The 26,599-nt window shown below is 41.9% G+C and overlaps 1 protein-coding gene across 4 annotated transcripts in view; it reads right to left on the reverse strand.

Moving 5' to 3' along the window:
• Window positions 1–26,599, reverse strand: part of LOC309627723 (uncharacterized protein) — a 75,657-nt gene that overhangs the window by 40,072 nt on the left and 8,986 nt on the right. Inside the window, exons 1-3 of one of the 4 annotated variants that reach the window (XR_014243928.1) lie at window positions 14,838–15,465; window positions 11,326–14,514; window positions 4,208–4,386 (exon numbers count right to left, since the gene is read on the reverse strand). Coding sequence is in view for 2 of the 4 variants with exons in the window: in XM_082389875.1 (XP_082246001.1) it covers window positions 3,549–3,564; window positions 4,208–4,386 (195 nt within the window). In the remaining 2 variants the exon portion in view is untranslated. Of the gene's footprint in view, window positions 1–1,666; window positions 3,565–4,207; window positions 4,387–11,325; window positions 14,515–14,837; window positions 15,466–26,599 lie in introns of those variants that run through there. The other 3 variants (XR_014243927.1, XM_082389875.1, XM_082389874.1) reach the window with 3 other exon arrangements.

Below are 26,599 nucleotides of genomic sequence, written 5' to 3' on the forward strand. Positions count from 1 at the left end.
GCAGAAATGGAGACACAGACTTGGAGAACAAATGTATGGACACTACGGGGGAAAAAGGGGGGGTGGGATGAATTGGGAGATTGGGATTGACATATATACACTACTACGTATAAAATAGATAACTAATGAGAACCTACTGTATAGCACAGGGAACTCCACTCAATGCTCTGTGGTGACCTAAATGGGAAGGAAACCCAAAAAAGAGGGGATATATGTATACGTATAGCTGATTCACTTTGCTGTACAGCAGAAACACAACATTGTAAAGCAACTATACTCCAATAAAAATTTTTAAAAAAGAAATAATGATTATGTGACATGATAGAGGTGATAAATATTGCTACAATGGCAATCATAGTATAATATGTAAATGTATCAAATCACCATGCTGTATGCCTTAAATTCAAATAATATTATGTGTTCAATATATTACAAGAAAAAAAATGCAATAAGCATAAACAATATCAAAACAGATCAAGCAGAAGAAATTTTCCATGAGTTAGCAGACAGTAAGTTGAAAATACACACTCAGAGGAGAGCAAAGATAAAAAGAGTGAAGAATGACTATGTGATCCATAGATACCATCAAAAGAAACATTCTGTAAATTAAGGAGTCTTAGAAGGAAAAGATATAGACAGAAGGCTTATTTAAATAAATAGTGGCTGAGACCTTTCCAAGTCAGGGAATAGATTTGGATATCCAAGTTCACGAAGTTCATAGGGTACCAGACAAACTTAACTCAAAATAAAAAAAATTCTTCTCCAAAACACATTATAGTAAAACTGTCAACTATCAAAAACAAAGAATCTTAAAAGCATCAGGAGGAGAGAGGCTTATAACTTACAAGAGAACCTTCGTAAGATTAAAATTTGATTTCTCAGCAGAAACCTCACAGGCCAGGAGAGAGTAGGATGATATTTTCAAATTGCTCAATTAAAAAAACAAACAAACAAAAAAACCCCTGCCAACCAAGAATATTCTATCCATCATAATTATCCTTCTTAAATGAAGAGATTAAAAACTCTTTTCAAAAAACAAAAGCTGAGGGAGTTCATCATCACTAGATCTGTCTTAGAAGAAATTGTAAAAGAGTTCGTCAAGCTAAAATAGAAGGACACTAAGTAGGACCATGAAAACATGAGGATACACAATAGACTTGTAAGTATATAGTTAGGTAAGAATACTTTAATAGTGTGATATGGCGGCGTGTTAACCAGTTAAATTTAGTATATAAAGGTTAAAGAATTAGATTATTAAAAATAACTGCAGCTATAATAATTTTAATGTGTAAACAGTATACAAAGAGGTAAATTGTAACACCATATACAAAAATTCACAGACGGGAGTAAAAGAGTAGATTTTTTGTATCTGATGGAAGTTAAATTGTTATCTACATAAAATAGACTGTTGTATCTATAAGACGTTTTCCGTGAGCCTCATGGAACCACAAAGCAAAAACCTACGGTAGATTCAGAAAATATAAAGAGAAGGAAATCATCACATACCACTACAGAGTATCACTAATTCACAAAGAAAGGCAGCAAAGGAGGAAAAAAGGAACAAGAAACAACAAAACATCCAGGAAACAATAAGATGGCCTTGGTAAGTCCTTACCTATCAATAATTATTATAAACATAGATATATTAAATTCTCTGGTCAAAAGTCATAGAGTGGCTAGATAGTTAAAAATACAAGATCAAACTGTATGCTGCCTATCAGAGACTCATTTCAGTGTTAAAAACACAAATTGGCTCAAAGTGAAGCTTTAGAAGAAGATATTCCATACATGTGGAAACCAAAAGAAAGCAGGGGTAGCTAGAGCTATAACAGAAAACATAGATTTTAAGCCAAAAGCTGCAACAAGAAAAAAAATAAGGTCATTATATAATGATAATGTTGTCAACTCATCAAGAAGACAACAATCATAAATAAATATGCACCCAACATTGGAGGGCCTTAATGTATTAAGCAAATACTAACAGATTTGAAGAGAGAAACAGACAGTACAAAAAAAAGTGTAGGGATTCTTAATACCCAACTTTCAACAATGAACTGGTCATCCAGAAAGAATATCAGTAAGGAAGTACTGACCTTGAATTATACATTAGACAAAATGGACTTAACAGACAAAAACAGAGCAATCCATCCAACAGCAGCAGAATACATATTATTCTCAACTGCACATTGAACATTCTCCAGGACAGATCATGTGATGGGTCACTAAACAAGTCTTAGCAAATTTAAGAAGACTGATATCATACTAAGTATATTTTTAGTGATTCAGTTACATATATATATATATATATATATATATATATACACACACACATACACATTCTTAATATTTTTATATTTTTAATATTCTTTTCCATTATGGTTTACCATACAATATTGAATATAGTTCTCTGTGCTATACAGTTGGACCTTGTTGTTTTATCTATTCTATATATAAAATCTTACATCTGCTAAATCCAACCTCCCACTCCATCTGTCCCACAAACCCCTCCCCCTTGGCAACCACCAGTCAGTTCTCTATGTCCGTGATTCTGTTTCTGTTTCATAGATAGGTTCATTTGTGTCATATTTTAGATTCCACATAAGTGATAACATATGATATGTCTTTCTCTTTCTGATTTACTTCACTTACTAAGTATTTTTTTAACCACAATGGTAAGAAACCAGAAATGAACAACAGGACAGAGTCTGGAAAATATACAAATATGTGGAAATTAAACAACACGATCCTAAGGAATCAATGGGCCAAACAAAAAGTTAAAAAATACAAAATAAAAAGACTGGATCATGAAGAAATAAAACAATCGCAAACAGACAAAATTATTATTAAGGAGATTGAATCAGTTCTCAAAAACCTCCCAACAAAAAAATACCAGGGCTAGATGGCTTCACTGGTGAATTCTACCAAACTTTTAAAGAAGAATTAATACTAATTATTTTTAACTGGATAAATCTTATGAATCTATTTGTGGATGATACACTTTGCATTTTATAAATTCACTTGGGGAGACATACACTCAACGATATACAATAAGTTAGAGCTATTGGTTCTGAATCTTTGATGTCTGAAAATATTTATCATATGAGTTGGGCTATATTTCAGAAATTTAACACAACTGAGCATACATTAATAAAATGATTCTTGTAAACTTTTTTGAAAATACAAAGTAGTGATAAAGAACCGTATGTCTGTTGCATGAGTGTGGAGTATCATAGAAACTTACAAGAGCAAGGCTTGACTGATTACAGACTCCACTTGAAAAGCCAATGTCTTTAATAAACAAAGGTGACAATGTTTATTTTTCAAAGCAAACTACAAGCAAAGGAAAACTAAGAAGAAATTACAGTTTCCAGATCTACCATGATGGCTTATGCACATTTCTCAGCAAATCACACCAAATCCTTACTAAAGATACAAGAAATATATGAGCTTCATCGCAAAGGAATCTTGCAGAAAGCACCTGAACCAGTGAACATCAGGTGTAATGGGACAAATGATTATCAGGTGACTGAAGCACACAAGACACTTTATCACTGCTGTGGTATTCTAGGTGAAATACATAAGAAAAACATAATCTGAAACTAACATGAAAAAAATGTCAGTTTTATGCAAATTTCAGTCCACATATACCTCCCACGCTTTCTGACTCTAATGCTGTATTTAAATAGTCTTTCTTATCAATATACAGGGCAAATCTCTCCTAATTACTTTGTTTTTCAGAACTTTGAGTTATCTGGACTACTAATGCCATCCCATTTAAAAGTGCATTTTCTTAATCCTGTTGTGATAAGTTGATGTTGCATTCAGATGTACATTAATCATTCCATTTCCCCTTCTTCACTAATATCTCAACATCAGGGAATTTTGGATACTAATGCCTTCCCATGTTGATCTTTCACAAAAGGAATAGGAATTTCGATAGTTGAAGGTCATTAATTCATGGTGAGAATTCTCCGTGCTCTATAGGGAGCCTGGATGCAGACAATGGGGAAAAGGCTCTGGAACACAGGGGAGAAATATTCTGAAGAGCTGACTATGACTATCATAAGAAGGAAAAAACAGGTAGTTGAAAACAACCTTGCTAGGGAGGACCATCGGAAGTAGAAAATGAAAGGTTTGCAGGTTCTCAATCCATGACATTTCAGGAGGAAAAGCAGACACAGCCTCTGACCCAGGACAGGACATTTACCTGAGAAACTGCCATTTCGTCCTCTTCTTCCTCCTGCTCTTGGTCATTTTCTCATTGATATCACGTTGAGGAATCACATCAGCATCTTGAGAATATGCCTTCAACGACATCAGCACAGCTCCTTCACCTGTTCCCACCATACCCGCAGGCAAAAGACCTTGAAACGCTGAAATGCCAACCTTCAGAAAAAGAGAGATTCAGGAACAATGAGCTCCTGCGTGGAGACCAAACTATGAGCTTTTTCTTTCCTGTCTACAGGTGCTCTCCCCTCACACAGATGCCCAGAAACTCTGCTACAGCCTAGAGCAAGTGGGCTACACTGACCCCACTCCTTCCAATCCCATGTAGAGCAGACGCCGATGCCTCCCCAAGGGCAAAAGGACCAAAGACTGGAAGCAGCTCTCATCAAGGTACCCAAGCAGCCCTCGTGCTTAAACCGGGACTAACCTTAGAATCACCTGGAGTTAAAACAACACAGATGCTCCCACCCACATCAACAGACTCTGTGGGAGGGCACAGGTGATGTTATTGCTAAATACTCATCATGTAATACTAATGAGAAACTGCATGGGAGCCTCGGAGCAAACATTTCTTCCAAAGCTTTAAAGTGCTTACAAATCTGGGGGGAACCCAGGCCCCACTCTTAATTATGATTCTCCTGTGAGGCTCATGAAATGACATCTTTAACAAGCTTTTTGTTGGGGCCAATATTACTCTGTCAGACCCGTATTCAGTAGCACTGAGCTAGAGCTCTCTGGCATAGCACACCTGAGACCACTGAGTAGCGTGAAGGTTTGGGGTAAGAACTTCCAGAAGTGCAGTTTCCCTGGGACTGATTCCTAGGGGCTGAGCTCCTTCTGGAATAGGTGTGGCCTTGCTGTTGCCTAGGGGACATGCTGCTGGGTTGGTGGGAATCACATGGTGGGTGGTGTGAGGGGTGGCCCTTAGAAATCTACCCAAAGATACCCTTAGTCCTCAGGTCCTTTAGCCCCCTCTCCTCTCAGGGCCCACCTGCCCAGCAGGAGTACTCGGGAGCAGGGCGTGACCACCTGTCCTCAGGGCAGCTGAGACTCCATACCCCAAAGATTCAGAGCACGGAGTTGTTTTCATCACAGATTGAGAACAAATCTCTGAAAACAAACCAAAGGCAGCAGTGGAGGGTGGATTAACATTTTGTGTTGGGAATGGACAGAAGCCTTTGAAAATGATGCCATGAATGCATGTTTGATGATTCACAAGGGACGCTGTGATCTATGTTAATAAAGCCCCTTATAACTGAATCAACAGATCGGAATCTTTTGTTGATTGCGTGTGTGTCTATTATAAACTGTGGTGCCACAGTTTGTTCTCCCCCCACCCCCATCACGTATTTATACTTTCTCACATCTTTAAAGTGCATTCATTAAGGTAAAAATTAGAGAAATGCATATCTACTTTTCGAATCTTCTTTGAGAATACTGAATCTTTTAAAAACTTTATTTTGTTTTAAAAAATTTTTAAATTTTTAATATAATTTTTAAAGGTTACTTTCCATTTATATTCATTATAAAATACTGGCTATTTTCCCCATGTTGTACAATACATCCTTGAGCCTGTCCTACACCCAAGAGTTTCTACCTCCCTCTCCCCTACCTCTACAGTGCCCCTCTCACCTCCCCACTGGTCACCACTAGTTTGTTCTCCGTATCTGTGAGCTTACTTCTTTTTTGTTATATTCACTAGTTTGTTGTATTTTTTAGATTCTACGTATAAATGATATCATACAGTATTTTCCTTTCTCTGACTTATTTCACTTAGTATAATGTCCTCCAAGTCCATCCATGTTGCTGCAAATGCCAAAATTTTATTTTTTCATAGCTGAGTAGCATGGTGTTGTATATATAGTAAGCCCCTACATACAAACAAATTCTGTTCTGAGGGCACATTCATAAGTCCAATTTGTATGTAAGTCCAGCAAAGTTAGCCTAGGTACACAACTAACACAATGGCTATATAGTACCGTAATGTAATAGGTTTATAATACTTTTCACACAAACACATAAAAAACAAACACAAAAAGTAAAACATTTTTAATCTTACAGTACAGTACCTTGGAAAGTACAGTAGTACAGTACAACAGCTGGCATACAGGGGCTGGCATCGAGTGAACAGGCAAGAAGAGTTACGGACTGGAGGAGGGAGAGGAGGTGGGAGATGGCAGAGCTGAAGGATCGTCAGCAATAGGAGACGGAGGGCAAGCTGCAATTTCACTTGCTCCTGACGTTGATGGCACAGGTTCTGGTTCCTTTCTGAAACCAGATGCACATTTGCATCTTTGAAACTTAAAAGTTTGTATGTAGGGGACTTACTGTGTGTATGTATATAAATATATATATATTTTTATATATATATATTTTTATATATATATACATACACACACCACATCTTCTTTATCCATTCATCTGTTCATGGACACTGAGGTTGCTCTTATATCATGGCAATTGTAAATAGTGCTGCTATGAACATTGGGGTACATCTTTTTGCAAGAGTGTTTGGGGGTATTTTTGGATATCTCCCCAGGAGTTGAATCACTGGGTCATACGGTAGTTCTATTTTTAGTTTTTCAAATCTTTTAGTATACCCCAATAAGTGTTTCATGCTCCACATACCAATGTCTTCAAGATTTTAGTGATTGTTAAAAGAGCCTTTTTTTTTTGGCTGCGAAGCTTGTGGGATCTTAGTTCCCCGACCAGGGATTGAACCCAGGCCATGGCAGTGAAAGCCGAGTCCTAACCACTGGACCGCTAGGGAACTCCCAGACAAATTAGATTTAAAATAAGGACTGTTACAAGAGACAAAGAAGGACACTACATAATGATTAAGTGATCAATCCAAGAAGAAGATATAACAACTATAAGTATTTATGCACCCAATATAGGAGCACATAAACACATAAAGCAAATATTAACTGACATAAAGAGAGAAATTGACAGTAACACAATAAAAGTAGGGAACTTTAAAACCCCACTTATAACAAAGAACAGGTCATCCAGACAGAAAATCAATAAGGAAACTCTGGCCTTAAATGACACTTTAGACCAGATGGATGGATATATACGTACATGGCACATTCCTTCCAAAAGCATCAGAATACACTTCCTTTTCAAGTGCTCATGGAACTTTCTCCAGGATAGATCACATGCTAGGCCTCAAAACAACCCTCAGTAAATTTAAGAAAATTGAAATCATATCAAGTATATTTACCAAACACAGTGCTATGAAACTACAAACTGACTATAAGAAAATAACTGCAAAAAAACCAAAAACACGTGGAGGCTAAACAATATGCTACTAAACAACCAATGGATCACTGAAGAAACAAAGAGGAAAAAAAATACCTAGAGACAAATGAAAGTGAAAACACACTCCGTATCTACAGGATGCAACAAAAGCAGTTCTAAAGGAGAAGTTTACAGTGATACGAACTTATCATAGGAAACAAGAAAAATCTCAACTGTACAACCTAACCTTACACCCAGAGGAGCTAGAAAAAGAAGAACAAAGCTCAGTTAGTAAAATTTTTTTTAAAAATCATAAAGATTAGAACAGAAATAAGTAAAATAGAGACTAAAAATCAATAGAGGGCTTCCCTGGTGGCACAGTGGTTAAGAATCCGCCTGCCAGTGCAGGAGACACAGATTTGAGCCCTGGTCCAGGAAGATCCCACATGCCGTGGAGCAACTAAGCCCATGCACCACAACTACTGAGCCTATGCTCTAGAGCCCAGGAGCCACAGCTACTGAGCCTGTGCACTTAAAGCCCGTGCTCCGCAACAAGAAAAGCCACCACAATGAGAAGCCCATGCACCGCAATGAAGAGTAGCCCCTGCTAGGCACAACTAAAGAAAGCCTGTGTGCAGCAACGAAGATGCAACACAGCCAAAAATAAAAATTAATTAATTAATTTTAAAAAAGTTTGTGTCTATTAAAAAAAAATCAATAGAAAAGACCAATGAAACTAAGAGCTGGTTCTTTGAAAAGATAAACAAAATTTGGCCAGACTCATCAAAAAGAACAAAAAAAGAGAGAGAGGGCCCATATCAATAAAATCAGATATGAAAAAGGGGAAGTTACAACTGACACCACAGAAGTACCAATGAGAACGTGACTACTATGAACAATTATATGCTAATAAAATGGACAGCCTAGAAGAAATGGACAAATTCCTAGAAATGTACAATCTCCCAAGACCGAATGAGGAAGAAATAGAAAATATAATCAGATGAATTACCAGTAATCAAATTGAATCAGTTATAAAAAAAAAAAAAAAAAAAAGAATTTCCAATGAACAAAAGTCCAGGAGCAGACGGTGTCACAAATGAATCTGCCAAACATTTAGAGAAGAGTTAACACCTATTCTTCTCAAACTATTCCAGAAAATTGCAGAGGAAATTGCAGAGTCGGGAATTACAGGGTTGGGGGAAATGGCTGCAGGGTCATGAGGAAAATAAGGACATTTGATAACTGATGACTGGATCATCTGAGGGCATTAGACATACAGGACACGAGATATGGGCTGAAGTCATTGGAATGAGGGGAGGATAAAGGGCAAGGGAGAAGGAGGATACGAAGGATAAAAGGCTTGGGAGCAATAAAGAGAAGGAAGGTTGGGCTGAGAGCCTGGAATCCTGGGGGAGAGAGTTTTCATGGGGATGGAGGTTTAAAATGCACAGGATGGACGTGGGAGGGCAATAAAGAAGCCCAGAAGGGGAAGAGTTAGTTCTAGAGATATCTAAAGGTCACACAGGTGGAGAGATTGAGGTCACAATGAAGAATAGAGAATGATGGAGTCAAGGGATGGAGGTGGGGTGATGGTAGTTGCAGTGGGTGGATTGAGGGTCACGAATTTTTTCTCCTATTCACTAATTCCATGATTTGCATTCAAATCATAACCTGATTGTGAACAGTTTCTAGTTTGAGACCTTGAGGTAATAACCTTACTCACATAAAATACTTGCGATGATCCCTTCAACTGAACACACAGTAAAGGATTAGAGAAGCAAATGAGTAAAGCAATGACACAATATTTCTTCTCTCCTTTAGGGACACCGGATGCAAGTGTGACCAGGGAGGGGTGACATGGACACCACCAGAATGAAATGTATTCTGCCTAGCACCTGAATGGTCCTGGAAGTGGATTCTCCCCTGGAAGCTGCAGATAAGATCCTATGCCTCATGACACCCTGATATTTGACCTTGTAAGACCCTAAACAGAAAGACCAGCCAAGACCACTAGATTTCTAACTTATGAAGTGTAGAGTGTTTTTGAAACTACTAATTGTGTGGTCATATGTTATAGCAGTGATAGAAAACTACTAGGCATAGGAACAAATTTAATTATGAAATAATAAACATTATAAAATACGTAATTATAAAATATTTAAACAATAAAATCAAGTAAAAATGTCCATTCATTAGCCACCCCCCAGAAGCAATAAAATTTTATCTCCAGATGTAACATCATCAGTTCCAAGTATATCCTCCTTGCTATGCAATTTCCATGTGTAAAAAACTACATTTGAGATTGTATAATACACATTTGCATGTACACCAACAGTAAAATATTATGTACATGGTTCAATATTGACATACATATTGTCAAATCAAACTTTCTGTCAATCAAATTGCTTTCCTTAACCAATGACATATGAAGGTGATATTCTCACACAAGTAGAAATGGATTTCCCGCATTCCCAAACACACATCATATTCCATGGTAATTATGAATAAAATGGCTTTACTGAAACACTCCCTAGTTATGCATGTACATGGTTGCATGTATTTTTCTTCTGCCATCACAGAATGTGGATCTTTGATTTCTACACATGTAGCTTATCTGGGTGGTTCTGGGACATGAAATTGTTGCACCAACATGGCTGTGCATTTCTACATTAGGTGGACAGTTGCTAAATTACCTTGCAAATGGATGAAAAGTATAATACCCCACCTACTGCATTTCCAGTGTTAAAGTAATTACACAAGGAGGCCATTAGGCTGTGGTGACTCTCATGGTTTGGTGGCCTATTGAAGCAAAACTTAATCCAGAGTCAAGGCACATTAATCTGAGAAAATAAATTAAGAACAATCAACCACACAGCCAACGAGGCTTTCCAATACCAAGATGACTGGTTAAGATACCATCAACTATTATCCTTGCTTTGATTGGGTGTCTTCTCTAGAAAAACCTCTCCCCTAGTTTCTGCAGATAAATTGCTGCTAACCACCTTTGATTTGAGGCTGCTGGAACTGAATAGAGGTATGCTCAAATTAACCCCGGAAAACTGGAATGTGCATAAATTAATATTTTAACACCAGCGCCCCATTTCATTTTGAGCACTTTCCTCATCTAGTTTTTAAAGGGATCCATAAGTGATTTGTAGAGACAGGAAATTCTGATGAGCAATGTTCACCAAAGTCATTTTCAGCCTTGACTCCCCTTTGGGATCATTCATGTATTGTTTTAGAACTGCCATCCCCTGTGTCCCACCCCCATAGATTCTGTCAATTAGTCTTTGGCAGGGCCCAAGATCAATGCTATCTTAATGAAGTGACCCAGGTTATTCTATCGTGAGACCAAGGTAAACACTGTGAGGCTCCCAGGTTCATTTCTGAGGACCTAGTACAGGGTCTGGTTCTACATAGACTTGAATCTCACGTTCCCAGTGTTGTAGTGGAATGTGTAGGTGTCTCTAGGAGACAAGTGCCTCCAGAGATAAGGGAGGAGAAACTCACATAAACTCCATAAAAGAACTCTGTATGTGCACAGATTTTCCCAGGCCCCCATAAGCAATGGAAGAAGAGTCAGAACATACAGACCCTCACTGGCCATGGGGAGGCCTTTGGCTCTCACTCTGATTGCCACGGAAGATCACTAGAGCAAAAGGAAAATCCTTAGAGGATTTCGGAGCATGATACGAGTGGAGAAGGAGAGATACCCCTGTGACAGCAAGAGACAAACCTAGGCTTCTCAACATAACTTCCATCGAAGCAGAGCTTCCCAAACAACATTTTAAAGCCTAGCTTCCTCCTTCACCTTTGGACATCACCCCTGTGCTATCCGCTTTATTCATTCCCACGTACCTGGGTGTGACTGTTGTCTCCTTTTCTTCACATCTCAGGGCTCTTTCCTTTGTCCCAAAAAGGTGACCAGGTTCAGCTTAGAGACAGCAAGACCTGTTTATTAAAAAAAGGAATATGACTCATCCCAGGGATTCTACAATTTCCAATCCAGTCCTGTGTTCAGCATAGAAAAGAGGACACTATAAGTTATAGAAAATTATTTCACCAAATAGTTTCCTGACAGCCCCTTTAAAACACTTAGGAAGCATTTCTAATTTCAGATCCTTAACTCTACTTCCAAGTACTACTCAATCAAAAATAAGGAACAGATATCCAACTTTAAGATGTGGGCAAAAATATCTTATTTCATTTTAAATATCTATTGATAAAATGATCACTGATCTAGAGTGAAAGATGCAGATCAACTCAAGAAATGAGGACAAGATGAAACATCATGAAGATTTTCTTTTTTTCATTAACAAACCCTTATTTCCTCAAAATGATTTCTTTATTCATTTATGCTGATTATATTATAGCATTTGAGGAGACTTGAATATATACTATAGGACTCATTTTCTTTTCCTGGAGATACAAAATATAATAAACAATAACTGTGAAATGACAAAGGAATTAAAAGGAAATTTACAGAACATATACTAACAAAAGCCTGAACAAAGGTGAGAGCCTTCATCTTCCAAAGCAATCTACACGTAAAGGGAAATGAAGTAGACAGGGAGAGTATTCACATGAAATGCGATGGTTTATGCACATCTCTGGGTAAATCCCTCCAAGACCCTATTAAGGATAATTGGAAAATTATTAACTTTTCAGTCGAGGGATCTGGCAGATAGCCCCTGAATCAAGTGAACAAAATTAACATCAGATATAATGGGACAAATTGATATCAGCTGACCAATGCACACAGGACTCATCATCGCTGGGAGAGTCTGGCAAAAAAGAAGACAAACCAAAAAGCAAACCAAAAAACATGAATCTAATCATACGAACAGGGTTAAACAATTTTAAACTACGTATAACTCTCATGTCCTATACTCTTGTGTATTTTTTTAAATTATTTTATTTTATTTATTTATTTTTAAATTTATTTTTGGCTGCGTTGGGTCTTCCTTACTGCGCATGGGCTTTCTCTAGTTGCAGCGAGCAGGGGTTACTCTTCGTTGCGGTGCGTGGCCTTCTAATTGCAGTGGCTTCTCTTGTTGCAGAGCACAGGTTCTAGGTGCGCAGGCTTCAGTAGCTGTGGCACACAGGCTCAGTAGTTGTGGCTCGCAGGCTCTAGAGCGCAGGCTCAGTAATTGTGGCTCACGGGCCCAGTTGCTCCGCGGCATGTGGGATCTTCCCAGACCAGGGCCCGAACCCATGTCCCCTGCATTGGCAGGCAGATTCTCAACCACTGTGCCACCAGGGAAGCCCTATTATTGATGTTTTAAAAAATGTTTGCCTACATTAGAAGCTACCTATAGATGGCTGGAGGAATAGAGAAAGGAAGGGTATCTTAGAAGTTCAGAGAGTTTTCATTGTTTTATATATATTTTCACTTTTTTTTCAAATATGGTAAAGTTTTAAGTTTATAAGTAAAAGCCAATCAGTTTTCCTAACTGGATGTATTTTTTATACTCCCATCAGCAATACATGGTAATTTTAATTCCTCCCCATTCTCACTAAAATTTGATGTTACCAATTTTTGTTTTATTTTTGTATTTAATTTAGGCATCTGGAAATTTGAGGTACAGTCCTATTATTGTTTCCCTGGTGTGTAGCATAAATAGATAAAGAAAATGTGATATATACAAATGAATATTTTTCAGCCTTTTAAAAAAAGCACATCCTTTCATTTGGGACAACATGAATGAACCTGAAGGACATTATGCTAAGTGGAACAAGCCAACACAGAAAGGAAGATACTGTATTATCTCAATTATATGTGGAATCTACTAAAGACCAACTCATAAGACAGAGCCGAATCTTGACTTTCTGGAACTTGCTGTGGGGGAGATGGGAGATGTTGGTGAAATGGTACAAAAATTCAGTTATGCAGGATGAATGAAGTCTGGAGCTCTAAGTACAGCCTGGTGAAACAGTCAGTTATAGGGTATATTATACTTGAGATTTGCTAAGAGAGTATATTTGAAGTGTTCTCACCAGAAAAAGATGCAAATAATGAGATGACAGATATGTTAATTAGCTTGAATGTGGTAATCATTTCACAACATACATGTTTATTTACATTTTTGAACTTGACCAAATACTGGATCTACAGGAATGGAAAGCAGGGTGCTGGATGGGATGGCTCACGAAGTGCGGGATTTAATGAGAAATTAAGCCTCCAAACAGAAATTAAGACGACATTGTAAATCAGCTACACTTCAATTAAAAAAAAAAAACTCTAAAACATACAGGTCTTTGCTCTCACATACCTGCTTTTGGGTTTCAGCAAAATGTGAGCATCTTCCGCTGAGACGTGAGAGAAGCAGCCAACCCAACACTGATCTCCTGTAACCTGCGCAGTGAGGGGGGGACCCAGGGTGGGGACTGGCCTGGACTCCGCCTCCTGCGGGGGTGGGTCTGGGCGGGGCTGGGGAAGGACCCAGCTCCCCGCACTGCTCTGCCTGTCTCTGGGGTATTTCCCTCACTGTCTGTCCTAAGCCCGCCCAACAGAAACTTCACTTCCAGAGTTCATATTCTTTTAACCCATTTAGTCACTTCCCTGCCTATTTTATAAAATAAAACAAAAAGCACTTTAACATAAACACAGTTTTCTGGGACAATTATACTAGAAACTATTTTATTCTTAACAAGTTCAAAGAAATGCAAGTCATCGTCATCATCATCAATATCATCATAACTTCTCCTGTCAGTTGATGGCCCTTCAAGGGGTGATGTCAGGACTCACACACAACAGAGAAAGGGAACTGGCCCAAATGAAGCCAAAGTCCCCTACAAAGCCCTCCTTTGGGCACCAGCCACACAATCCTGAATTCAAACATTTTAGCCATTTGTAATTATCCTTTGGGTCAGGCTCTGTGAAAGAGTTCAGGTAACATCAGCCATTCACAACTATCTTCTCACATGTTTGCTTGTGCATTTCCTTAGAGTGGCCATGGGATAGAATTCTGACCAATGATACGGAGAGAGAAGATCAGGGAAGGATTGTGTTCCCCAAATCAAAAAGGAGTGGCTTTGAATCAAAACCTCTATGTCGGGGCTTCCCTGGTGGCACAGTGGTTGAGAGTCTGCCTGCCAATGCAGGGGACACGGGTTCGAGCCCTGGTCTGGGAAGATCCCACATGCCGCGGAGCGACTAGGCCCGTGAACCACAGTTGCTGAGCCTGCGTGTCTGGAGCCTGTGCTCCGCAACAAGAGAGGCCGCGATAGTGAGAGGCCCGCGCACTGCGATGAAGAGTGGCCCCCACTTGCCGCAACTAGAGAAAGCCCTCGCACAGAAACGAAGACCCAACACAGCCATAAATAAATAAATAAATAAATAAAATTTAAAAAAAAACAACCAAAAAAACCTCTACGTCCTATTATATTCACATGGAACATGCTTTGAAGCTTGATAGTTGCGCAACCATATTGGAATTATGAGAGAACAAAAATGTGCACAATGCCTGCATGTAGACAATGCCAGAAAGAAGTGAAAAATGAAAATGTACCTTATAAGTTTTCACAGCCGTTTTATCAGCTATGAGCATCTACCTGTTCCCTGTGTATGCAGCACCAAGCATACATCTTCTTTTCTGTACATATGCATTAGTCCATTCTTGGTATAGCTGAAAATAAACTACCAGCTACAGAAAATGACACATTACTATATTTCATTTATACCAGTGTTAAATGTGAGCATAACTTGCTACTCAACTCCATCGTATCAATTACCCCAACTGAAAAAAAATCCTCCTTCCACTTCAGTCAAGATGGGTAAAAAGACAATATGGGCTGTGAAAAACTTGGGAACTTCTAGCCTAGAAACTAAATAAGCCATTTGAAAAAGAAATGCTCACTGCCTCTGACTGGTGAACTTCTCACACAACTAAGTGATGCCTGGTACAGAAGCCAGAACTCTTGACAAGGCCATCACTCTGTTAAGAGAAAGTGAGAAAGGTTCCTGCCACCTGTGGGTTAGCTTCCCTGGAAGGTCACTCTTTTAAAGTAGATATAATTTATGTTGCACTTGAATCTTATATGTGACCTCTAATTTGTCACTTAAATTTCTCATTGTTTTAGAAAGAAATTGAAAGTACACATCAGAAACTACCAGGGCCTGCATGGGTGACTGTAGGTGAGGAGAGCAGTGAGAACCCTGTGTCCATAACAAAGGCAAAGAAGGACGATGACTGATTCATATGTAGCAAGGATGACAATGAGGTTAAATTAAAAAACTGGAAATAATTAGGAAATTAGATTTTTTCTCCTAAAATCAGAGTGTCAGTTGTGCAACCAGAGAACAGGTATCCTCTCTCCACATGCAGAATTTATGCAATTCTACATTTAATCCATTTTCTATCTCTTACCTCATGCTACAGCATTACTCAATTGGAACATTTTTCTCCTAATTATATAGTATCTACTATACATCCATCACTGTCATGTGTGTTTGTTCACTCCATATAAATGCCTAAACAGCCCCATGACTTAGGAATTCTCCAGGTTTTCACCTGCTCAAATTGTCACAGTAAAGTGGATAATTTTGATAATGTCACTTATAAGAATTGGAAGAAACAATAACTGAAGGAAAGTTGTCTTACCATTTCTCTCTAATTAAGAAGAAAGTAATGAACTATTAATTAACCAAAATCAACATAATATTCTCCCTGTGGAATTACCCTCATCTTCAAATTAATTTCTGAACACTAGTACATTTAATGAAAAGCATTCTTAAAGTGCCTGAGAATATCATAAAAGCAATGGTTCATGAATTTTGGACAAATAAACATAAACTGGGTTTTTCATGATTAACAGGCAACTAAACAAGATAGGATCTGCATGGGGAGCATCTCAAACCATGACTCAGGAGATATGAAATAAATCAATTCAATGTAATGTAGACAAAATAAATTCACATTACAAATCTGTAAGTTTCCTTAGTCAGTAATTCATCCACAATTTTGAAATGACCAGTTGTGATCCAATATTTCTAAAGTATTTCTAAAGCTACGTATACACACACACATTCTTACTTCTTAGTTTTCTTACTCCTAAATATATCTCCATATATTTACATATTTCAATCCATGTATATCAAAACCATGAGAATCAGTTTGTGTTTTGTCTGCCGAGTAAAGAACCTTGTGCAAAGAAAAATACAGTTTAGCATTTTTATAAATATCATCTCAGGATTGCAAATGTATGGATTTTTATTATACTTGTGACTTTACTAAATTAACATTTTAAAAATAGAACTGTAACAGGGAAGAGCAAAATCTGACCCCATGTTGGATCTATTTCTTTGACTTTAACCTTTGCTTTTTGTTGCTTTTGTTATTATAATCATACACAATGGCCTGCCTCAGGGAACCCTGCCCCTCTGCCTGAATGTTAAACTAAAATGCCTTTGTTCAGCTCACAGGGAGATAATCTGACCCTGCCCACCTGTGAATGGTTGCAGAAAAGAAGAAATTAAGGGACTTCCCTGGTGGCACAGTGGTTAAGAATCCGCCTGCCAATGCAGAGGACATGGGTTCGAGCCCTGGTCCAGGAAGATCCCACATGCTGCGGAGCAACTAAGCCCGTGCGCCACAACTACTGACCCTGCGCTCTAGTGCCCGCAAGCCACAACTACTGAGCCTGCGTGCCACAACTACTGAAGTCCGCGTGCCTAGAGCCCCTGCTCTGCGACAAGAGAAGCCACCGCAATGAGAAGCCCGTGCACCGCAATGAAGAGCCAACACAGCCAAAAATAAAACATAAATAAGTAAATAAACAGAGATCTGAGACTTGGGAAACGCTACTAGGCACTGTAAAACAGGCTCCCCTTCACAGGACCTCTCTGGGGCTTTAACGTGCTGAGGTAGGAGGCAGGATGGTTATAGGGATTAAGGGCCAAACCCTGGAGTCACACAGACTTGGGCTGACACAGTGATTCAGGCATTCATTAGCTGTGTGATCTTGGCAAATGACTCAACCTCTCTGAGCCTGAGTTTCCTCACCTCTAATATGAGAATAACAAGAGTACCTCCCTCCCAGTGTGGCTTGGAGGATTCAATGTGTCAAATTCCCATTCTATGAATCATAGCTTAGCCTTGGCCCCCGTGGAAGCTCAGAAAGAGCAGCAAATCGTGCCCTGGGGGTTTTGAAGGAGGAGCAGGAGTTTTCCAGGGAGAGGGGAAGGGGAAAGGAAACCGAGGCAAAGGAAAAAGCAAGCACAAAAGCATGGAGATAGCGGACTGGCCATGGTGGACTTGAGAACCGCTGAGACGCAGACGTGTGGGTGACTCAAGCACGGTGAGTGTGGAAGTGAAAGAGGCAACGAGGGAGCAGCGGGAGAGGGGGGCTGGTCCCGAGCCCAGTGGCTAGGAGCCAGGGAACAGCTCTGGAAAACTCATCTGTCAACTGCAGCGAGCAACGGAGGAGAGCAATGAAGGTGCTATGTGCGTGGGGAGGAGGGGCCAGCCGGGACACGACCCTTCTCTCCCCGCTGCGGCATGGCTAAGAAGTCCCTCTCTCCTGCAGGAAACGTGGAAGGAGACCTGGCCCCGCAGTCAGGCTCAGCAGAGCTGAGAGGGCCCTCAGACAACCAGGGGAACCCCGAGGGATTAGAGCGGGTGAGCGTTGCACTTGAAGCTACGCACCGGGAAAGGGTGCAGGCAGCAAACAGACCGTTTTGATTTACATTCGCATGGTGTAAGCTAGCAAAAGTCACGTGACCAAAGGACAGAAGAGGCACAAAGGTAAGATGAAGGGGCGGGAGCAGCCCCTGGGCCAGTTTCCTTTCCTGATAAGGAAACTAAAACTAGGTCCCCAAAGTGAGATCCAGCTTTTCTCCTTGAGTACCGGGAGAATGCACAGACACTCCCGAATTTGAAAAGCACCAGCCCGAGTGAAGCCCGGAAGGAGCCGCGCAGGCCGGCAGAGGGGAACCAAGCCCCAGACCTGGAAACGGGGCTGGGCTTGCAACTCCCCTCCCAGAATTGGAGCTCGTCCTGGTTGCTCATGCGCCGAAAAATTAGGAAAGGAAAAAAGGTAGGAAAGAATTAAGATTCCACACCTGGCACTTTTAACTTACAAAAAAAGTATTTATTAATCTAGTTTTCCTTCTCTTGCTGTAATGCAGAAGCATGACGCTGATGGCCTGCCACACTGGTGTGAAGGTGTTGAAAGCCCAACCAGCCACTGATTCCAAAATTCCGTGACTGGCCTTTGTTAGGCAACAGGACTGCAGTCCATACAGGAAGCCGACCAGCCCCGGGGTCTCCGGCACCTGCCAAGGCTCACAGGGTGGGCCGGAGAGTGTCAGAATCAACAGCGTGGTGCGGACGGACAGAGACGGCTTTGGGCAGAACACTGGTGTGAGGTACTTCCCTTGACAGAAGCCGGGGCTGCCCCCCTGCAAGGCTGCTCGGTCACGGGCCTGCTTCCCTGGGAGGCATCTCCCTTCGGCTGAGGGTCAGAAGGCTGCGCACACGGATCGCCCTGAGAAGCAGTCCGCACACGCCAACCCGAGCCGGAGCCGCCATCACTGTCTTTCCAGTGGGTCCGCCCAGCCCCCTGGCGCTACTGCTGCTTGTGTGGAAGGGCCTTCCTGGGTGGTGGGAGCTCCCTGTGGATCAGGGTGAGTCCGCAGAGGATGAAGAGCGCTCCTCCTCACCACAGGACCTACTGGCACTCTCCCTACGACACAAAGCCCAGGAAGACCTGCGGGACAGAGACAGCTAAGAGGCCGGGTGGGCACGTGCCCGCAGGACGCAACCACGGTGGGTGGGCGCTACCTGACTCCCCCGTGGCTGAGTGCCTTCCTAGGGCAGGAGGAAAGGTCTGGAGCTGGAAGCCTTGGGCCTGAAACCCATCTGTTACCTTCAGCATATCTCACCTGGAGAAGTGGGGAGGGTACCTTCCTCACGGCATCGGACCCCAGCAAAGCACAAGAAAGCCCAGCAGATAATATACGACAGAATATTACTCAGCCATAAAGAGAAACGAAATTGAGTTATTTGTAGTGAGGTGGATGGACCTAGAGTCTGTCATACAGAGTGAAGTAAGTCAGAAAGAGAAAAACAAATACCGTATGCTAACACATATGTATGGAATCTAAAAAAAAAAAAAAAGGTACTGATGAACCTAGTTGCAGGGCAGGAATAAAGATGTAGACATAGAGAATGGACTTGAGGACACAGGATGGGAGGGGGAAGCTGGGGTGAAGTGAGAGTAGCATCGACATATACACACTACCAAATGTAAAAGAGATAGCTAGTGGGAAGCAGCTGCATAGCACAGGGAGATCAGCTCGGTGCTTTGCGATGACCTAGAGGGGTGGGACAGGGAGGGTGGGAGGGAGGCTCAAGAGGGAGGGGATATGGGGACATAGGTGTGCATATGGCTGATTCGCTTTGGTGTACAACAGAAGCTAACACAGTATCGTGGAGCAATTATACTCCAATAAAGACCTATCAAAAAAAAAGGAAAACCATTTGAGAAAAAATAATAAGAAAGCCCAGCAGAGGCCGGCAGCCAGGCCCAGCACACAAGTCCCCCCTGCCTGGACTGCAGGGCTGACTGGCTCAGCCTCACCCGGGAGGGAAGGACCGCGACCCTCCACGTCTCGTGCCCGAGTTCACTGACCCCTGAGGAGCAGCTAACAAGTAGGCTTTTGACAGTTGGACTTCATCCCCACCTAACTTGAGAATTCCTCCAAGTCTGAGAGATTAGAAGAGCAGCCAGCAGGAGTCAAGCCACAGCCCAACCTCTGCTTCAGTTCCTGTCCCTTCTCCTATGTGGGAAAGCAGGGGTCGCCCAAGGACGACCCACCAAGAACCCTCCCAGAACCCGGGTTTGGGACGGAGGGACCGTACGCTCAGGCTACTCACCGAGCTGAGGACATTTGAAAAAGTCACCGTGACAGATGCAATGGCCGAAGACATGGAGAAACTGAAGCCCTGGCTAAAGAACATTCACCTCAGAGAATTGGTGGTAGCTCTCACAGTAATACCTGAGACACAGATGCCCACGTTCGCCTGCAGAAGAAAGTGTCACTGCAGCCGCGGCCAGCCCTGAGCAGCGTGACCAGCAGACCCCCTCACAGCACACCCGGGTCATGGTTACTGCTGGCGGCCACCGGGCCACCACCGCCTGGGGGTCCTCAGAGCTTTCCTGCACAGGGCTTCACTTAACCCTCAGAAGACACCACACCCATTTCACAGCTGAAACAAATTCAGAGAAGACACACATTTGGCCATCTTGCCAGCCTTGTGGCCTTGGGCAGAAGTAAAATGCTAATCCATATCCAGCTTTGTTTTCTACTGAACACCAGTCCCTTATTGACCCCGCAGTGACCAATGCTTGACGTGCAGTCCCAGTGGGCCAAGTAGTTATTACTTGGTCTGAGGGATGAGTAAATCAGGGGCACAGTCCTCACTTCCCGGGATCAGGTAAAGCATGAATTAGTTGTCTTCCCCCCATTCTGTACAGGCTACAACCCACTCAGGCCAGTCCCACTGGGCATTCTTGAGCTTTAACTCTGTACCAGACCCTGTGCTAAGTGTTTTAAGTACATTTTCATTTATTCCATAACTTCATTTTACAGATAAAGAACCTGAGGCATGAAGTCACTTGCCTAAAGTGCCACAGCTGGGGCAGTCGCCAGGATTGTAGCCCAGGCAGTGTGGCTCCTTTCTTTTCTTTCTTTCCTTCTTTCTTTCTTCTTTCCTTCTTTCTTTCCTTCTTTCTTTCCTTCTTTCTTTCCTTCTTTCCTTTCCTTCTTTCTTTCTTTCTTTTTCTTTTTCTTTCTTTCTCTCTCTCTCTCTCTCTCTCTCTCCCTCTCTCCCTCCCTCCCTCCCTCCCTCCCTCTCTCTCTCCCTCCCTCCCTCCCTCTCTCTCTCCCTCCCTCCCTCTCTCTCTCTCTCTCTCTCTGTCTGTCTGTCTTTCTTTCTTTTCAAGGAGAGCATTGAGAGAAGTGAGGATCTTTAGAACCCTCCTATACAAAGAATATGCAGACCTCTTGCTTGGTTTTGAGTTATAAACCTGCCTGCAGACAGAGCTGCTTCCTCTGGGGATGGTGCCCATCTAAACCTCATACTCTTATTTCTTGTAACAGTCTTCCAGCAGCTGAATATATAGTGTCTTGAGGAAGGAGTGTCTCTGTATAATTTACATAGGAGCATTGTATGTGCCAGCGGCAGCCTGCTTGTATAAAGGCTTATGAAGGTCTGCTGCACAACTGAGAAGACTAGAAAACCTCATGGCTCATGGTCACTCGTCTTGCTTTGGACCACTTACTCCAAGAATTACACCCAACAGGATACCAACCTCAAGCATGGCAGCTCCCACTGGATTAGCTCTAAATAGGCTTAAACCTAAAGAATCAGCCTGTCAACTGTCCAGGTCAGGGACAGACCCTGGGTTGCAGATGCAATAAAACCTCTTTAACAAACAGAAGCTGGCCTGTGACTCGGGATGCGAGAGGCAAAGGTACACCTTAGCAGACGTGGGGAGGCAGTTCGGGAGTTCTCAGCATAGGGGGAATATCCAGAACGTCTCTCTCAGTCTTCCCTTATACCTGGGATATCCCAAACTCCCAAGTTTTCCGGCAGCAGGGTAGACCAGTCAAAACACCCACTAATTACAGTTAAAGAGATGGGCAACAGGCTTCTCACCTTAGGAGTCACGTGGAGAGAAATATTTAGGCACAAAGGGCTTAAAATGAGAGGTAGAGAGTGGATGTAGGAGGTGTGTGTCTTCCCCGAGAGTGAACTAGTCCAATCGGAGGACAGATGTTAGGTCCCTGGTAAGGGAACAAGCCTCAGTCCCCAACATCATTGGACGAGTGTTGGGCATGGTAAATGGAATATTGCCTGCCGTATCAGTAAACAAAGTATGTCACGGTCATCAGCGATTGCAGCCACCATCAGATGGTGAGCTGGTGAGCCCTGAGGGAACTCAGGAAGGAAAAGGATACTTGCCGTCTAGCAGCCATCAGATTGCAACCATTCCCTATAGTGAGCCCAGAGGGTTAGGGTTAGGCTTAGGGTTAGGGTTTAGCGTTAGGGTTAGGTAAGTCCCTGGCTTGAAGTCCTAAAAATTCCTGCCAAATAAAACATAACTCTCAACTTTTAGGTTGTGAAAATATTTTTTTAGTCGACAGTTATGGCCGACCAACAAAGGGATCAGGGCAGATTCCTCTCCTTCACCTGAACTCTACGAGGATCCGGAGCCTTGGGACCAGCAGAGGCCTCTTATACCCATCCACCTCCTCGGGGAGCCCAGATGAATCTGGGTGAGTCTCTCCTGGTTCTAGGATCTCCCGTTATTGGTTGTGTCACCTACAAATTGGCACTTGCCATCTACCTCTACAAGGATTAAATTATGAACTGCTGCAGCTGCTGATCTCCAACACCCCCTGAAAGGAGTTCAGGGTGGAGAGCAGAAATGAGGCACTCTTTGCTCTGGAAAAAACTGGCAGAACAGGTCTTCAGATAGTTAGATGTTTTCAGGAGATGATTTTTTGAGCCCAATTCTTGCATCTCCTCATATCTAGAAAAGTCCTAAAATCCTTCATGGTGGCATCTGCTCCTCAGGAATAGCAGTAACCTTCACAAGACTAGCAGAAACCTTCGGCAAAAATATGTGCTTGATTGCATGTACTCCCCCTTCACCAAAATCACATCTTTACTGACCTTCCCCCCTGCCTCTTTGGAGCTGTTTCTCAGAGCTATCTGAAATGCTGCCTCCTGGGCTATAGTCCTCAGCCCCAAATAAAACTTAACTCACAGTTCTCACGTTGTGCATTTTTTTTGATGCACAGTTGACAGTTTAGGATTCTAAGTTTTATTCCGTGGGGGAATAGGTTATCCTTGAAACTTAGTTTCAAGAAGAGGCACCTGGGTTATCCTCAGTCGAAGGACTGGGAAGCTTTTGCTCAGTTTAGACCCTGAGCGGCTTATCCTCAGTGAAAGGCACTGGGAAGACTCAGTTTAGATACTGAGTGGGTATCCTCAGTTTAAAGACTGGGAAGACTTTGCTCAGTTAAACACTGAGTAAGGTGGGACTGAGTAATTAGGGAGAAGACTGGCCTGTCATTTTTCCTTGAATTGCCTACCTTAATAGAGCTTGTCAAAATAAAACTGAAATCTTATGAGAGCTTCTGGAGCTCCAAAGAAAGGACTCTTTCCTCCTGGCCGGCAACAGCTTTCTCAGGCTGAGGCAGGAGGTAGATGGGTCCCCCCAGGGTAAGCAATTGGGATTCATTCCCTGTGGACCTATACTCCAAGATGAGAATAGCAGGACAATTGAGAGGAGGCTGGGCCCTGCCCAGATAGAAAATAAGACACCACATATGTCTCATTCCTGAAGTCAAGGAAACCTTCCCAACTAGAATGCTCCTTGGAGATCAAAAAGGGACGGGGTGCCACCGCACAGTAAGTGATGCCAGCTACCCATAGGCCTCTTCGGTGGAATTCATCTTGGCTAAGAGATGCCTGCACACACATGGGAGGATCCTGAGATATACCAAATATGGACTCTGAACCAGGCAAGTCAAAATGATTGGCCAAAGGAAACCCAGAAGAAATGTCCCATGTATGTGATTTAAACTACCACGTGGGCGTGACTCTCTGAGTCCGCCCGTGTGTCTATCCACATGTACTCTACTCTTTTTTTTCTCCTAATAAACACTTTACTTGTTTCACCCCTTTACGTCTTTGTGGGAATTCTTTTCTGCAAAGCAGCAGGGCCAGGGCCTTGTCGCTGACCACTGGTCCCTGGTGGTCTGGTGGCTAGGATTCAGAGCTCTCACTGCCACGACCTGACCTCAATCTCTGGCTGGGAACCGAAATCCTGCTTTAAGCCACTGCAGGCTGAGGCCGCCTGAGATCAAGGCGACTGAAAAAGTTGCAGGAGCAGTGGAGGCAAGACCTCGTGCTGTGCATTTGTCCCTATAGGGAAACCCACTCATTTAATTAACAACCTGCTCAACTGGGGACATGAATAAGAACTGGCCATTCCATGATCTGAGCACCGCGGTAGCCTTATATGCCACTGGGAGAACCCGAGACACGTAAGAGGGGGCTGAAACAGCTCTGGGGCAAAACCTAGAGGAGTTAAGCTCTCAAGCAGCACGTTGGCCCACCACACGATCCTCACTAGCAATTTTATTTTGACAAATCAACCTCAGAATGGGAAATAAAGCTTTCAAAACAACAAAAGAGGAACAACAGGTTGCCAGCCTCCAACAAATACACCAGCCAGGTTTATGTATGTACAAAAATACAAGTACTTACTTAATTGGAAATTAAAGGAAATCTCGCCCTAAAAACGAGGGGGCTCTTTTATTGTGTACACAGTTAATTTAAATTAAGTTTAAAAAGCCAGCTTGGTAAAAATATCTTTTCAGAATTCTGATTTTAAACAAAGGCCATCTAGGGGGGAACTTGCATTTCTCTTTCCTATGTCTTTGAGATGTAAATGTTCTACCTGATCTTCCTAGGATGTTGTGTGTGTGTAAATGTGTATGTACTTGTTTTGAAAACTTGACCTCTGCTATGCTACTTTTGAGAGTAAACTCTCTGGATTTTACTTAGGTGACATCCTCCTCCACTCTTATGGGGAAGCCTCTTGTGTAGTATTGGTTTGAATCACTATTAATATATATGTTTTATTAATGGCCATGAGGCAGGAGATTGATGGGCTCCAGGCTAGGCATTTACAACTAGCCTCCTATTTACACTTCCTGAGGAAGGAGGTAGGTGAGCCCTAGGCTAGATATTTACAACCAGCCTCCTGTTTGCACTTTGAGATAGAAATTACAACAGGAACAGGGTAAATAGCTGGACTTTGTTTCCTGTGGACACTTTAAGATAACAGTCACGGCAGGGACAGAGAGGGGCTAAACCCTGTTTGAGTAAAAGATAAAGAGGTCACGTGTTTCCCGTCCTTGGGGCGAGGGAGACACTGCACCTTGGGGGCTTCTTGGGGGTCAGAAAGGAGGGGGCACCACCCCAAAATAGGTGATGCCAAGGCCCCCCATAGGCCTGTGGGCTGGGATCCATCTGTGAAAAAAGTTGTGCACACGTGTTGGGGAGGTCCTAGGGCAGGTCAGGCGTGGAAAAAGAAACCAGATAATTGGCCAAAGGTGAACAAAGACCCAGAAGAACTGCCCTATACAAAATGATTCAACCACCTCTATACTGCATTCCTCCTCATTAGGGGGGATGCCCACAGGTTTTCTCTCCTGGTGTGTATCTCTGCCTCGCTTCTGTCTGAACTAAACAAACTGTTTCTCTGTGTGCTCTCCCACTTGTTGCACCATGTCTCTAATAATAAACTTTGTACCTGTTTCTACAGTTTTTGCCTCCTTGAGAAATGCATTTTTCAATGAGGGCAAGAGACAGGGGAACCTTGTTTCTATCCTCTAGCCCCTGGTGCACTAGCGGCTAGGATTCCTGGTTTCCATCCAGGTTACCCAGGTCCAATTCCTGGGCAGGGAACTAAGATCTCGCTTCACGCCACCGCTCTCTGCCGTCTCCCGGAGATCAGCCAAGTGATGGATTCTTTTACATTGGAGAAACTAATAAATCGGTGAACCTAGAGCTCTCTCATTGTAAACAGCTGTTTTATTGATACCTATAAAAACAAAAATCAAACTAAAGGTGGAAAAAAGAAACATATCTACTGGCTAATCTAAGAACTTCTTTATTTTAAAACAAAGAAAAACCAGTTTGGGAAGCTTAATTTGTGGTCTTTGCTTCCCCTCAATGGGTCTTACAGATGCTAACAAAAGCATTAGAATAATTAATGTTAACAGATTTTAAAAATTTGTAAGGGAAGTCTAGATAGTTTTTCCAACAAGAAAGAAATTTTTAAAAAGGGCTTATCTTAAATGAATAAAGAAATCTTTAGATGGTTATTAAAAATGGGATAAAATGGACATTTATGTGATTAAAACATAAGGTTTTGATATTACACTACGGTTAAATGGGCCAAAAGGGACTCCCTACTCGTCCTCAACATTAAAAGCCAAAGAGGTCCACTCTATTTACCTCAGTTTAAAATATATATATATATAATATATACATATTTAATATATATTATATATTTTTATATATATTAAATATATATATATATTTAA

This window comes from Balaenoptera borealis (genome assembly GCF_965194805.1).
Source record: "Balaenoptera borealis genome assembly, chromosome: 4".
NCBI lineage: Eukaryota > Metazoa > Chordata > Mammalia > Artiodactyla > Balaenopteridae > Balaenoptera > Balaenoptera borealis.